Here is a 14,597-nt window from a genome sequence, read left to right as displayed (position 1 = left end):
TTGCCCAGTTAATTTTAGTGGCTGACTTTGCAGAACATGAGATTTTTTTTTTCTGGAACACCCATAGAATGACGTCGAAACTTCTGAATACAAACCCACACCTACCCACCCCCATCCTTAGTCTATAATTTACCAAGTGGGCTCACCCTGGTGCTCCATAAGAGTTTACCAAGAGTGTTACTCGTTATTTTTGTAAATTTGATTTATAGTGTATGTAATTTTTACTGGGTCACAAGAGATTATGCTTTTAAATAAAAATGTTGGGCATTAAGGTTGGATAAATGAGGGAGTTGGTGAAATGAGCTGCAAGGAAGCATCAAGGCTTATTTAGCTCTGAGTACTGTGACATTCTAGTTCATGATTCCATGTCAGGCATTATTATTTTATGGAGATTTAATTTGAAGAATTCTGAATATTACTGACTTGTAAATGGTCATAAAAAAAAAATAGAACCCCACTTGATGAGGCCCTGTGTTGTTACTTTGTGGACCATCTGGTCGCCTAATTCTCTTGTGTTAAACCAAGGGTTGGAAAGGTTACTATCCATGAACCAAATTCAGCCTACTGCCTTTTTTTTTTTAAATAAAAAATTTGATTAGAACAGCACCTTGCCTGTCTATTTGTGTAATTTATGCCTGTTTTTGTCACACCAAACACTACTGCCACTGGAGATGAAAGCATACTTTACAGAAAATATGCCAAGACTGTGCTTGCTCAACAGACAGAAGGAAAGTAATGATCAGTATTTCATACTTTAAAATATATTTTTAACCAGTCCTCAGTGGGTGCAAGATCACCCACTAAAATTAACTGAATGTCACATTTAGAAAGTACAGGGTGAGCATTTTAAGCCAGCTCTATGAGCCTCAGTTTCTAAGATGATAGGATGTTGTTTACTTTTTGGGGGACTGATAATTGACAGTTCACCTGCTAAATTCTTTACTTCATTGAAATTGTCAGTAAAGATGTGAAAAATGTGGGAGCAGATTTGAGTGGATATAAAATGCCTTGTGTTTTTAAGACCGGAGAACAATTTATTTGGGTTCAGAAGTGGAGGACGGCTCTCTCTCCAGTGGAGTTAGTGCTAGGTTGGTCTTGGCCAAATTCTGTTGGCAAAGAGAATGAATTAAAAAAGAGAATGAATTTTTAATTTTCATTTTTTGAGACATACTAGGTTATATTATGACTTTTTAATGATTGACAGTTGAATATTTAACCTGAACACCATGAAGTTATCTAGCTTTGATAAAATTTTTCTTTAATATTATTTTAAAATGGTCATCAAGGACATACAGCAAGGAATATTTTTAGTTTTGTAATGAAATGGAGCAGAAATTGTGATTAAATTAGAAAATTATAACAAATGAAAATAAGAATGTAGAGAACCTGAATGACATTAATAAATGGACATTAAACTTTATATCCTGAAAACAAAATATACTTTCCTTCTTAAAATATATCTATAGAGGGCCTCCCCGATGGCGCAGCGATTGAGTGCTGGGTTGCGAAGCTGCCCGCGGCCTCTGAGGCAATGGTTCGATCCCCGGCTGCTCCCTGGCCACTGGAGGAGGGTCCCACTTGGCGCGCAGACCTCTCCTGCTGCCCTCTGCTCCCCTCAGCAGTGCACTTCGGTCCTTCTGCCTGCTCTGCTCCCCGCTCTGGCTCTGGTGAATTCTCTCACCCTCCCGTGCTTCTGACTGTACCAGTGCATGTATAAACAAACAAACAAACAAACAAATAAATAAATAGAACATGCCTCTATAAAATAAATAAATAAATAATATATATATCTATAGAATGATAGGAAAATTCACTCAGTCTCATTTCTTTTTTCTTTTTTTATAATTTTTTTTTTTAAGATTTATTTGTTTATACAAGAGCTGTGGTATAGACCAGAGGGGCCGGAGGGTGAGAGGATTCACCAGAGACAGCTGGGAGCAGAGCAGCAGACGGACCGAAAGCACTGCTGAGGGGAGCAGCAGGCGAGACAGGAGAGGTCTGCCGTGCCATGTGGGTATCTCCCTGGCCGGCTGGGAATTGAACCCTCAATCTCATATCTTATTTAAAAACAAACAAAAAAAAAAAAAAAAACCGCTCAGATTTGTTACTAAAAATAGAACAGAAGTAATTCCTAGTAATGAAATCTTTCTAATTTATGGGTTAAAACAAACTTTCAGTATGCAGTGGAAGACTCGGAAATATAAAAACTAAATTACAGTGTATAAAAACATGGAGAAAATAATGAAACCTTCGTATGTCTGTTTCTGTCTTTATTACTTAAATGAAGATTAAGACACTTGAAAGACTAACCTAGAGTGAAGTCATTTTCTGTTATGGAAAACACTGTTCTGTCATAGAAACTTAAAAATGCAGTTTATTTTGCATCCAAGAAATGCTTTTGAGAAGTTGATTTCTTCTTTCAAAGTATTACATTCTTTTGGGAAAATAGAAGAAAAATTAGAGATATTGAACCAAGAAACTTCAGATCATCTTGTTGAAGGGATAGTGGAACTTTATATTATATGGCCTCCTTGAGTTAGAATTACATATTTAACAGCTTCAATTAGAATTGACCTGTGAGGTCTGTAACTAATTTCCTCAGAGATGGTGTTTGGAGTAAACATTGGAACAAAGTAAACGACTTTGTTATTAATGAAACTTTGTTGTTATTAGAATATGCTCTTTTATGTTATTTATGTGAAGAATGGATACTGCCTGTGAATTAGGTAAAGTGCTTCTGTTACATTGATACCTTACCTGTATAAAACCAACCAGATTTTCTAGGTATATGTTGAGCTTGCTTGCTTTTTACTGCCTAAGTAAATTTTGTGTAGCCATTGCCAAATGTTTTTTTTTAAAGTCTACTGAATAGAGTTTCTTCATGCTCCTCAACTTTGCTCTTAGAACAATGTTGGCATAAAGATTTGATTTATTATAATTATAGCCCCCTCACGTATCCCTGATGGAGTGATTTGAATGTATTTGGAATATTTTTGGTAAATTCTTTTGTGTCTTCCTCTAGGATTGGGTTTTTGGCCTAGTTTCCATTGATTATTGTTTTAAAGGTATAGCAAATATTACTTTATTGATTTCCCATAAGTTTATTATTTAGTTCTTCTAATGATTTTTTTTTTTTTTTTTGGGTAAAATCAGTTTGAGAATTGATTTCATTTGCCTCTACACTTTACTAACCTGAGTTACAATGTACTAATGAGTTTCATTGTAGGGATCACAATATGCCCTTTTAAGGTCATTGCATTGTCTGTTAAAGGTAGTCTGTCGAGCTAAAGTCTCTGTTTGGTCCTTGCAAAAATTTATTTGAATATCTACAGTAAAATTGCTAAAAATCTATCATTGCTTATTGTAACTATAATGTTGCTAATGCAGTGTTGCTGTGGTAATTTAAAAAACCTTAACTCTTGGGTATTGGGAATATTGATTCTAAGAGGGAATTTCTTTTGCCAGATTATTTGAAAGAATAATAATTGTAGAAATATTTGGGAAAGGGGTACAGTTAATAATGAAGAATTGGGAAGCTTTTTTTTTTGTAATGAAAAATTATTTCACTTTCAGCATTGTGTTTGTATCTCTTTTTCCTGATAGATTTCTGTTTTGATTTTCTGCTGACAGGTCACATTTAGGGCAGGCAAAACATAAGGGATATAGCCCTCCTGAGAGTAGAAAATCTAATTCTAAGGCACCCAAAGTACAGTCTAATACTACTTCTGAACTGTCAAGGGGACACCTTTCTAAAAGGTAAATCTTCACATTGCTTATACATTTTCAAGGCACAATTATTTACATTCGAATCATTGCATAATATTGAAACTTACTGGGTTATTCCAAAATGTTAATGTACGTGTTTTCATTATTCTAAGTGTAACTATTACTATTGATACTTTATTACCTTTGCAGTGATGTCAATGTAACATAGCCTAGACAATATTTTTTTTTCCTTGTATAAAGATCTGTGAGGTTCCTCTTTTGCCTAATAAACCATTGGTGGCATCATCTGCAACAGCCATTTTACCATTTTTTCCCTAGCTTTTTTATTGTCAGATCCATAGGCCAATGATATCTAGACATCTAATTGATAAGAGGCTTTGGAAAGGAATGTAATTCTGAAGACTTGATGATACTACAATATGAAAATGTCTAACCTTCATTTTGAAAGTGTATGCGGTAATTATTTTAAGCTTTGACAAAAAGCACTTGTGTTTGTGAATGGAGTCATCAGTATTCTATTTTCAACTGATTCTGAGTTACTAAGCATTGTTTTTCTTATAAACTTAACTCTTGTGATTTCAGAGTGTTTAGTGTCAGTAGTCTTTGGGTTAAAGAATTACCCTGATCTTTGAAATAGTTTACCATCTAAAGTCACACCTGCTATTTTTTTCTTTTTTAAAAGTGCTTTTGCAGTTTTGAACTGTTTGACAAGTTAGGTCTACTGAGTACTGTGCTTACCAGGCAAACTTGTGCTTTTTTCTTGAGCATTTATTTCCACAGATTTGAGAAATCAGTGAGTATTAGGCACAGGCTTAACAATGGTAGGCTGCTACTAACTCTATTCTTATCTGACCTCTTAGAAGCTGCAGTTCATCATCTGCTGTCATAGTTCCACAACCAGAGGATCCAGACAGAGCCAATACTTCAGAAAGGCAAAAACCGGGGCAGGTGCCTAAGAAAGACAATTCTCGAGGAGTGAAGCGCAGTGCTAGTCCAGATTACGACAGGACCAATTCTCCTAGCTCTGCTAAAAAACCAAAAGCACTTCAGCATACTGAATCTCCCTCAGAAACGAACAAGCCACATAGTAAGTCAAAGAAGAGACATTTAGACCAGGAGCAACAACTGAAATCTACACAATCGCCATCAACGAGCAAGGCTCACACCAGAAAGAGTGGGGCAACTGGTAGTTCACGGAGTCAGAAAAGAAAGAGGACAGAGAGTTCTTGTATAAAGAGTGGTTCTGTGCCTGAATCAACTGGTGCCGAAGAGAGATCTGCAAAACCCACCAAGCTGGCTTCAAAATCAGCCGCCTCAGCCAAAGCTGGGTGTAGCACCATCACTGATTCTTCTTCTGCTGCCTCTACTTCCTCTTCGTCTTCTGCTGTCGCCTCGGCCTCCTCTACTGTCCCACCAGGTGCCAGGGTGAAACAAGGAAAAGACCAGAACAAAGCCAGGCGTTCCCGTTCAGCATCTAGTCCCAGCCCCAGAAGAAGCAGCAGGGAAAAGGAACAGAGTAAAACTGGTGGCTCCTCGAAATTTGATTGGGCTGCTCGTTTCAGCCCTAAAGTTAGCCTTCCTAAAACAAAACTGTCTCTTCCAGGGTCTTCTAAGTCAGAGACATCAAAACCTGGACCTTCTGGATTACAGGCCAAATTAGCAAGTAAGTTTACAGATTTTTTTCAACAATTAAAGAAAAATTCTCTCGGAATATCAGAAGTGATTGTTTTCAAGGTAGTCAGAGTTTTGTTCATTTTCCTTTTCAGTCTGGCTCAGTCTTAGGTTTTATTGTACCTCTATCTGTACATAATAGTATACACTTGATACCACAATTGGTTTCATGGAGACAGATAAAGAATCTGCCTTTTTGTCATCATTAAATAGTTATTTCTTAGCGTGTGTCTTTACGCTAGCAACATTTGCTGCTTGACTTACTTTCTAATATCCAAGCAGGACATCACTTTGGATTTTCTTCTTTACCAGATAACAGAATTATTCAGGTCATGAGCTGCTATTGACTTTGGTCAGATATCAAGTGTTCTTTTTTTTGGGTGTCATATATTCTTGATTCAGTGGAAACAACAGAGCTGTTACTAGAATAAATGGACTTTATTCACATGTTATCTATGTTTTTTAAGGAACTTACTCTAAAAGTGACTACTTCTTAGGTTGCATACACTGAGCTCTGAGTCCCAGATAAATGGGAAAGTATGTTGAAGCTCTTGAAGAAGTTGACAGTGGAGTAGAAAGAATGAACCTGTGGGAATAATACATTCAGGCAAAGAAAGCAGTTGAGCGGGAGAAAGGTATCTTGCACTTTTCTCCAGGTCTTTTTTCTAAGACGTCTCTGGGAAGCTCAGTGTTCGTCTTAGGAGAACTGGTGATGACCCTGTTCAATTATGTGCTGCAATGCTGAAGTGTTTCTTTTTTTTGCCACTTTGAGATTCTAAAAAGACAATAATAAACACTTATCTGCAAAATTTTAAGCATTTAACTTTTGTAGTATTTGATAAGGAAGCTTGTTTTGACCATTTCTTTCCCTTTTGGGCCTTTATAGAAAATTTCTCGTTGACATTTTGATAGAATTTTCCAAGGGCAATAGAAGATTTATGTAGTATCTGCTAGTATCTTTGTCAAAGCTTAGCTAATATTGAATCAGTCCAATCTAATATTGAATGAGAGTTAACAGTTTTGTTTAGTTAAACCCTGTGATCTACAACTACTTTCAGTTTATTCAGTATTAGCTAAAATTTGACCGAAATACTAGTAGGCACTAAATAAAATCTTCTTTTTTTTTTTTTTTTTAAGATTTTATTTCTACAAGAACTGGGGTACAGGTCAGAGGCGCAGGAGGGTGAGAGAATTCGCTGGAGACAGAGTGGGGAGCAAAACAGGCAGACGGACCAAAGACACTGCGGAGGGGAGCAGTGGGCGCAACAGGAGGGGTCTGCCACGCCATGTGGGAATCTCCCTGGCTGGCCGGGAATCGAACCCGCACCACAGAAGCTGCGGACAGCTTCACAGCGCGGCACTCAACCCGCTGCGCCACCGGGGAGGCCCACTAAACAAAATCTTTTTTTTTTTTTAAAGATTTATTTATTTATGCGTACACAGAACTGGGGTACAGTCCAGAGGGGTGGGGTGAGAGGATTCACCAGAGACAGAGTGGGGAACAGAACAGGCAGATTGACCGAAGTACACTGCTGAGGGGAGCAGCGGGTGAGTCAGGAGAGGTCTGCTGGGCCATGTGGGTTGCTCCCTGGCCTCATAGATTGTGTCTTAACTCATTGTGCCACCAGGGAGGCCCCTAAATAAAATGTTTTTATTATTTAATTTTTAAATTTTTTAATAAATTATTTTATATAATTCTTAAATCATTTTTCATTTTTGCATAATGTATGCATTTTCATTTTGGTTATATTCCCCATACAATTCCTACCCCCTTTTTCTGACACTAACCCCTCTTCTCCTCCCCGTACACCCTTAAATAAAATCTTAACCTAAATAGTAGGTGTTGTAAATTGACAACTTTTAGGTTGTAGAACTTTGATATTTTAAATATTAAAAAAAACTGCATAAAATCCTTTAATTTTGAAGTTAGAGATACTGGGTAAAGGTTAAGATTTCTATCTTGAAGTCAAAAAGAAAGAAATGCCAGGGTAAAAGGGGTGACCAGCTATTCATTTGTCCTGCCAAGAGTTTCCTGACAGTGGGAGTTATTTATGTCATCTTTTATACCTCCTCTCTCTGCTTTTAAGTGAAGTGGAAGTAAGAGAGAGAGAGAGAGAGTGTGTGTGTGTGTGTGTCTACAGTATGTATGTATGATCTCCATAACTTGTGGGCCAGGTTGAGTCTGCAGGGGGTTGTGTGAGATTGTCCCCTTTTCTGCTTCCTAGTCGGCTTCACTCAAAGAACTCATTTTCTTCAAATCATATTTGGGTGTAGGGTCAGGTCAGAGCAGATTATCCTTGAGTGTCCTGTCCTTGACTCTTCACAGAGGCCTGCTTTCTTAAGGGTCTGTTTCTGTGATCTTCAAAAGAAAATCTGCCCCTACTAGAGACTCATCAGCAGGGTTTCATTGGTTGTGAGGCTGCTCTCTCAACCAGGAAGCATTGAGCCTCCTGCTGTCCACCTACCCCCAACCCTGTGCCAGAATCAAACCATTCCAGACATTCTGCAAAGTCACTCTGCACGTGGTCATGAACTGAATTAGTTCAAAACTCAGTCCATACTTATTTTCCTTCCTTTCACAAAATCAAAGTGTGTTTCTGTGGTCATTGAATATCACTTTTCCATTTTCACTGCCCCTGCCCTAGTTTTAAGCTCTAAATATAGCCTAGCTGTTGGACTAGAAGAGGGAAACCATCATTCCCTTAGCATCTAATAAGAGCTATATGTTTTACATGTGCAGTCATATTTAACTTTCAAAAAATTGTGCTTTGCAGTAGTTATTAAGGGAATTTATTTCAAGGAGGTGATGTAACTTGCCTCAGTAACATATTTCATAAATGCAAGAGTTCGGATTTGAAATGGGAGTGCGCGTGATTCTGTGGCTGTTGCTTGCTTTGCTATGGCTTCCTCCCCTGTTCTCTATTTTTATTGTCACAGCATATTTGGATTATTTAGAGATTTCAAGACCCTAGAGGAGATGAAATTTTACTTGAACCTTTACTGGTTTTGATTAATTTTTAGGGATCAGTACTGTTTGAACCTAGGGGTTCATATCATTCATTACATATGTGCTTCTTTTCTAATAGGTGAAAAACATTCTAACTCAAAATAATAGCAAACATTTAAAAATACTTAATGTGGGTCATCTTAGTTACCCCTCATTAGCCCTGTGTGGTAGGTGCTATTATCCCTATCTTACAGGTAAGGAAACTGAAGATCAGGGTCCTGTTCAAAGACCACACAACTAAGAAGTGATAGGGTCAAGAGTCAAGCCCAAGGTGGATTTCTCATCAGTGTATCTCGGGAGGAGAAACTGTTAATTATCTAAAAACGGAGTTAACTACTTGAGATACAAAGCGTTACAAATTTAGGTAGTTTACTCATTTTCTTCAACTTTAAGAATGAGTGTAAACCTGTTATTTGGGCAAAGACTCATTGTAAAATATGATTGGTGGTAAAGCTTCATTGTAAAAGCCTTTTTAAAAAAAAAATAAAGGAATAGCAGTACTTACATACTTTGTGAAAACCCTAGGTAGATATTATGCAGAGATTCAGGATAAACATTAACACACACAGATAAGCAATTAACGTTATACAGAGATATCAGGATAAGCTGTGAGAAATCGTGCAGTGACTTTTGCTAGACCTAATATTTCAAGCTGGTATTTTACAGGTTTTTTTTTGACTGCCCGTTGTTACCCTGGAAGACAACAGTGTTCCATGGAACCCACTTTGGGAAATGATATCTATTGGTTAGGCCACTTAAATGTACATTTAGTCAAGCCACTTAAAATGAAGACCCTTCCCAGAGTGCTGTTTTGGCAATGTTAATCGACTGATGGACAAGTTCCTGGTGAGGAAATAGGCTGGCGGGAGAACTTGTAAAACAGTTACTTTTGTGATGGACTTCCTGAGGCCTTGTGGCTTGCCAGCTGCAGCTGATCAAAATAGCTCTGGGACAAAGGTCACCTTGTGTCAATTGTGGAGGTCTTGAGAACACCCCAGCTAGAGCTATGTGACATTTTTCAATGTGCATTAGGAAATTTTCTTGCTAGTTGTTTAAGCAAACATTCTTACATGAATTCATATGGTATAAATGGAGCCAGTGAGGCAATGTAATAAGATAGATGATTTTCAAAATGTTTTTATATTCGAATATAATGCTTAATGTTTATAATTAGTTTCACTTCAGAACATTTTCCTAATCTGCCTTTTTGAAGTAAGCTCATTTTGAAATAATTTGACTGTGTCTAGGTATGCTGTCTGAATAGCAGAAGGTGATGGATGGCATAGAAATACAAGTTTGTGGTCAAAATCTGTGTAATAATGGAGCTTATTTATATAAAATTTGAAGGTATTACCTTTCCAATCTGATGTGTCTATCTGTAGATCTGGTTTCTTCATTTTTGAAGTGGACATCATGTGCACATTATTAACACAGGCAGCGGTAGTTAGTTATTTCCAGCTTGAGTTTCATACTCTCCTGCTGACTTAGATGCGGACCATGACCATTATTTAGAACTAGCCAAGAGCCAGGCAGATGCCAAATTCTGGGAAGGTGATTCTGCTTAGATTGGGGCTCTTTCTATCACAGACATGACACTTTGTACCTCTTGCATAGAAGGGAGGAAATAGATTGAACTGAGCAGGAGAAAATAATTTTAAGGTCGAGACCCTTGGTTCATTGTTGGGTCTTGTCAGGGTCATTCCTACTGAGTTTTAAAAAATGGGATTCTTGTAGCTTCATGCCATGTTGGGTGAGCAGCATAAAGGGAAGAGGATTGAGTGTTGAGTTTTCTGTATTGTAAGGCAGTTATTAAAAGTAATTTCACAGCCTTTAAAAATTTAAATCGTTCAATGGGTAACCACTTTGAAAAATTCCCAAAATAATTCCTAAGATTAAATGGAAACAAATGCCACTGGCGTCTTTGTTGGAAGGCTTTGCTTTGTTTTATTTACATTGTGGATTTTAAACAACCGTGCTATGTATATTTTTGTATACAGGTCAGAACAAAAAGTTAACCAGACTGCATCATTCTGAAGTTAGCAAAAGTTGCTCTTTCATAGTCATGTCTCTGTATTCCTTAATTCTGGACATTTCTGATTCTAACATGTTTGTCATTAAAAATAACAGAAGAAACCCAGAAAATACCGCCATGTAAAAAGAAAAAATACAAAATCACTTAATTCCATCACTGAGGATGACCTCTTTCTGGTGTGTGTGATTTGTACTAATCAACTGTTAGGTGCGGTTTGAAGTCAAGCTCTGTGAGATTTATTTTGAAATCAGCAATCTTCTGGCCCAGTGCTCTTCCCCATGGCCGGCTGTTGTACAAATCTTTGTGTCTTTAAATTATGCGCTCATGTGTCTATTCGTTGAGTTTTATTTTTTCAGTTTGAGCACTATTGGGTGCTCCAGGGAAGATTTACCCCACCTCTTCACTCACCAAGTAAATGCCTAGTGTACATACTTCCCGTTTTCCCAGTCATGGCCCACGCTCATGTTTGTAAGGATGTGCAGGTGTCTTTCCGCTGGTCTAGGGCGTCTCCTGCCTTAATTTTACATCTTCTGTGAACACAGTTAATTTTGTTGTTTTCCTTTTCTGTCAACCTATCACTCAACTCCAAATTCTGTATTTACTGTCTCAATCTTTTCCAGTCGTCTACTACATGCATCTGTTATTTTCCTGAGGAAATGAGTCTGCCAGCGGCTGCTCTCGGTGCCTGGCCACACTGTTTTTAGCCTTGGGATTTTCTTCAGCCTTCACTTCTGTTTAGTTTCCTGTTTCCAGATCTCACACCATCTTTCTTGGTTACTATTTCATTTTCAGTGGAATATATCTTCCATTGACTTTCTAAGAAAAAGTCCTGAAGAGATTTTGTCAGATTTTGAGTGTCTTGAAATATACAACGCGATACCTGTTTTGTATAGAGTTCTGAATTGGAAGTTGTTTTTGGTCAGAAGTTTGAAATTTACATTATCTTCCAGCTTTCATTACTGGAGTTGTGATTCCTGACTTGTAGATGTAATCCTGGAAGTTAGCTGCTGTGTGCTTGTTTAGCAGTCCTGGTTTCCACTGTGTCTGGAACTTTCCCCAAGACTCATGACTTTGGTCTTTAGGATAATCCCAGACAAACCAGGGTGGTTGGTCACTCATTTCCTTCTTTATTATAGATCTTAATAATGGGTTTTCTTTGCTTGCGGTTTCCCTCTGTGTAGTGCAGTTTTTTTTTTTTTTTTTTTTTTAATAGAGGCATGTTTTATTTGTTTGTTTGTTTCGTTTATACATGCACTGGGTACAGTCAGAAGCACAGGAGGGTGAGAGAATTCACTAGAGCCAGAGCGGGGAGCAGAGCAGGCAGAAGGACCGAAGTACACTGCTGAGGGGAGCAGCGGGCGGCAGGAGAGGTCTGCGCGCCATGTGGGACCCTCCTCTGGTGGCCGGGGAGCAGCCGGGGATCGAACCGGCGCCGCAGAGGCTGCGGGCAGCTTCGCAACCCAGCACTCAACCGCTGCGCCACCGGGGAGGCCCTGTAGTGCAGTTTTGAGGGGGAGGGGGGATGGCAGTTTGGTTTTGACTTTCATATTAGGAACTTTCCTAAGATCCATGTAATTTCTGATTATCTCTTGTTATTCAAGTTGGGGCGGTGGTTGGAGGTGGAACCAAAAATCTAGTAATCTCTGAGCCTAGATGAGCTTTGGTATTCACTGTCTAGTGATCTGATTGGGCAACGTATTATGAAACCTCTTCTGTCATTATTTTTAGGTCTTTTTTCTTTGGCTGGTAAAATTCCACAGGGAAGATTATTTCAGAGTCCTGCCTGGAGGTGAAGGAGGCCTGACAGCCAGGGTTCTGGGGGCTGAGTGGGAGAAGAGGCCGTCTGTCGCTCAGTATGTCTGTGTACACTTGATCCCTCTCCCCCTTCCCTCGCTTGTTTTTGATATGGTGTACCTTTTTGCAGCGGTGTTCTCGTGGGTTTTGCTGGGTCAGGAGAGAGACAGTTACCTAGCTGTACAAGTGGAGGAGGGGAATCTAGGGATTTGACTTTTCATGTAAATAGTCTGTCAACAACAGTCCTCAGTTTTAACTTTGAAGTGTTCTCAGAGGTATTCAGTACTGTCCATTCCTGAACCTTTGACATTCTGTAGTGTTAATCTAATTGATAGTTCATCTGAGTTTTCTATTTCCAGTTTTTTGAATTGCTAGTTCATTTATCTCTTCTGCTCCTCCCATTACTGATTTATGCCCCAGAATCTTTTTTTTTAAGATTTATTTACTTATACAAGAACTGGGGTACGGGCCAGATGCATGGGAGGGTGCGAGGATTCACCAGAGACAGAGCAAGGAGCAGAACAGGCAGAAGGACCAAAGTACACTGCTGAGGGGAGCAGCGGGAGAGACAGGAGAGGTCTGCCACGCTATGTGGGAATCTCCCTGGCCGGGAATCGAACTGGCGCTGCAGAGGCTGCAGACAGCTTCACAGTGCAGCGCTCAACCACCTGCACCACCACCAGGGAGGCTCCCCAGAATCTTTTAATGCCATTGTCATGGCCTTTCCTGAAAGAACAGAAGTGAATGCATGTGTATTCTATCTTCTGGTTTTTCACTTTTTTCAAAAGTAGGAGCTTGCTTTACATAATAGTCGGTGTTCTGAGTGCCTGTTAAAAGTAGGCTTTAACAGGCACTTTTTTCCTTTCAAAAAGACTATGAATTGTATCATTTAAAATGACTATGTGGGGCCTCCCGGGTGGCGCAGTGGTTGAGCGCTGGGTTGCAAAGCTCCCCGCGACCTCCACGGAGGTGGTTCAATCCCCGGCTGCTCCCCGGCCACCAGAGGAGGGTCCCACATGGCGCGCAGACCTCTCCTGCCGCCCGCTGCTCCCCTCAGCAGTGTACTTCGGTCCTTCTGCCTGCTCTGCTCCCTGCTCTGGCTCTGGTGAATTCTCTCATCCTCCCTCGCTTCTGACTGTACCCAGTGCATGTATAAACAAAACAAACAAACAAATAAATAAATAAAACATGCCTCTATTTAAAAAAAAAAAAAAATGACTATGTGAACATACATTGATTTAACCCATTCCCAACTAATGAGCATTTACATTATTCTTAATTTTTTAATTGACTGTAGCTTCATAATTTACATCACTATTTCCTTGTTAGGTCACTGGTTGTATTTCTTTAAAATATTGACGTATATTTTGAAACTGCCTCTGAAATATGTGACTTTACAGTTCCGCTAACTGTAAAAGTGCCAATTAGTTCACTCCTTCATTTAACGGCTCTGTGTTCTTACACTTTGTATTTCCATACTGATGTTTGTTTATTCATATTGGACAGTTGCTCCCTTTCCAGTTGCTCATTACGTAAATAATAACGCTTAGATGAATATCTGCATATTTCTGGTGTTTTTAATTCTTAAATCAGTATATGAAATTGCCGTGCAATTTGGAAATAAAATTTGGTTTAGAAAAATCTGTTTGGGATTTAGCTCACTATGATCTGTATGACATGTCTCACTGAGTGATTTTAAAATAAATATTGGTGATTCCTTTTTACATGAATAGATTACTTTCCATTTTTGAGAATTTTAGCAAAATAATAAGGATTTATAAACCTGAAAGTATACACATGATCAAGTTATACCAAGTTCTCATAATTCTGTGCTGGCTGAAAGATTAAGAGCTGCTACATGAAAATATAGCCATCATTCATTTCTTAGTTGGGTCCAATTTTTCCACTAACAAAATAGCTCTTTACTTGATTCCAAATTGAACGCTTTATGCATGGTAGCAGTCAGCGTATTTTGTGCTTTTTTCTTTTAGAAAAGAAAAAGGAGTGATGCTGGAAAAGCTTGATATAGATCTGACTTGTAAATAAATGAATATTTAATGTAGTAACCTTTAACATAAACAAATTGGGCATTTGTGTTTTAAAGATCAATTGTAGTTAGATACTTACAAATGTAAATGAATCGTAGTCCTTTTCCAGAGGCTAAGACTTGTTTAAGGTCTTAGTTTGTGTGACTTACTCTTATTAGTTAGTTTACTCCATTTTTAAAGGAGATGTCTGTAGAAATAGGACAAAAACATTAAGTAAAATCAGGATACCTAATATTCTGGAAAAGTTAGGACTGAGAACATTATTTCTAAGAAATTGGTTAAGCCAGAATTTTTTTTCCTTTTAAAACTTTAGAAAGGG

At 38.5% G+C, this 14,597-nt stretch overlaps 1 protein-coding gene across 15 annotated transcripts in view; it reads left to right on the top strand.

The window, feature by feature from the left end:
- TRIP12 (thyroid hormone receptor interactor 12) overlaps nucleotides 1-14,597 on the top strand; it is a 136,549-nt gene that overhangs the window by 47,051 nt on the left and 74,901 nt on the right. For 10 of the 15 annotated variants that reach the window (XM_054700133.1, XM_054700136.1, XM_037524177.2 and 7 more), the window contains 2 exons: nucleotides 3,631-3,756; nucleotides 4,587-5,389. In XM_054700133.1, coding sequence (XP_054556108.1) covers nucleotides 3,631-3,756; nucleotides 4,587-5,389 — 929 coding nt within the window. The remainder of the gene's footprint in view (nucleotides 1-3,630; nucleotides 3,757-4,586; nucleotides 5,390-14,597) is intronic. The other 5 variants (XM_054700137.1, XM_037524181.2, XM_037524179.2 and 2 more) reach the window with 1 other exon arrangement.

This window comes from Talpa occidentalis, unplaced genomic scaffold (genome assembly GCF_014898055.3).
Source record: "Talpa occidentalis isolate TD23 unplaced genomic scaffold, MPIMG_talOcc4v2.1 talOcc4.3, whole genome shotgun sequence".
In the NCBI taxonomy this organism is placed as follows: Eukaryota; Metazoa; Chordata; class Mammalia; order Eulipotyphla; family Talpidae; genus Talpa; species Talpa occidentalis.
This window is presented reverse-complemented; position numbering and strand designations above follow the sequence as displayed.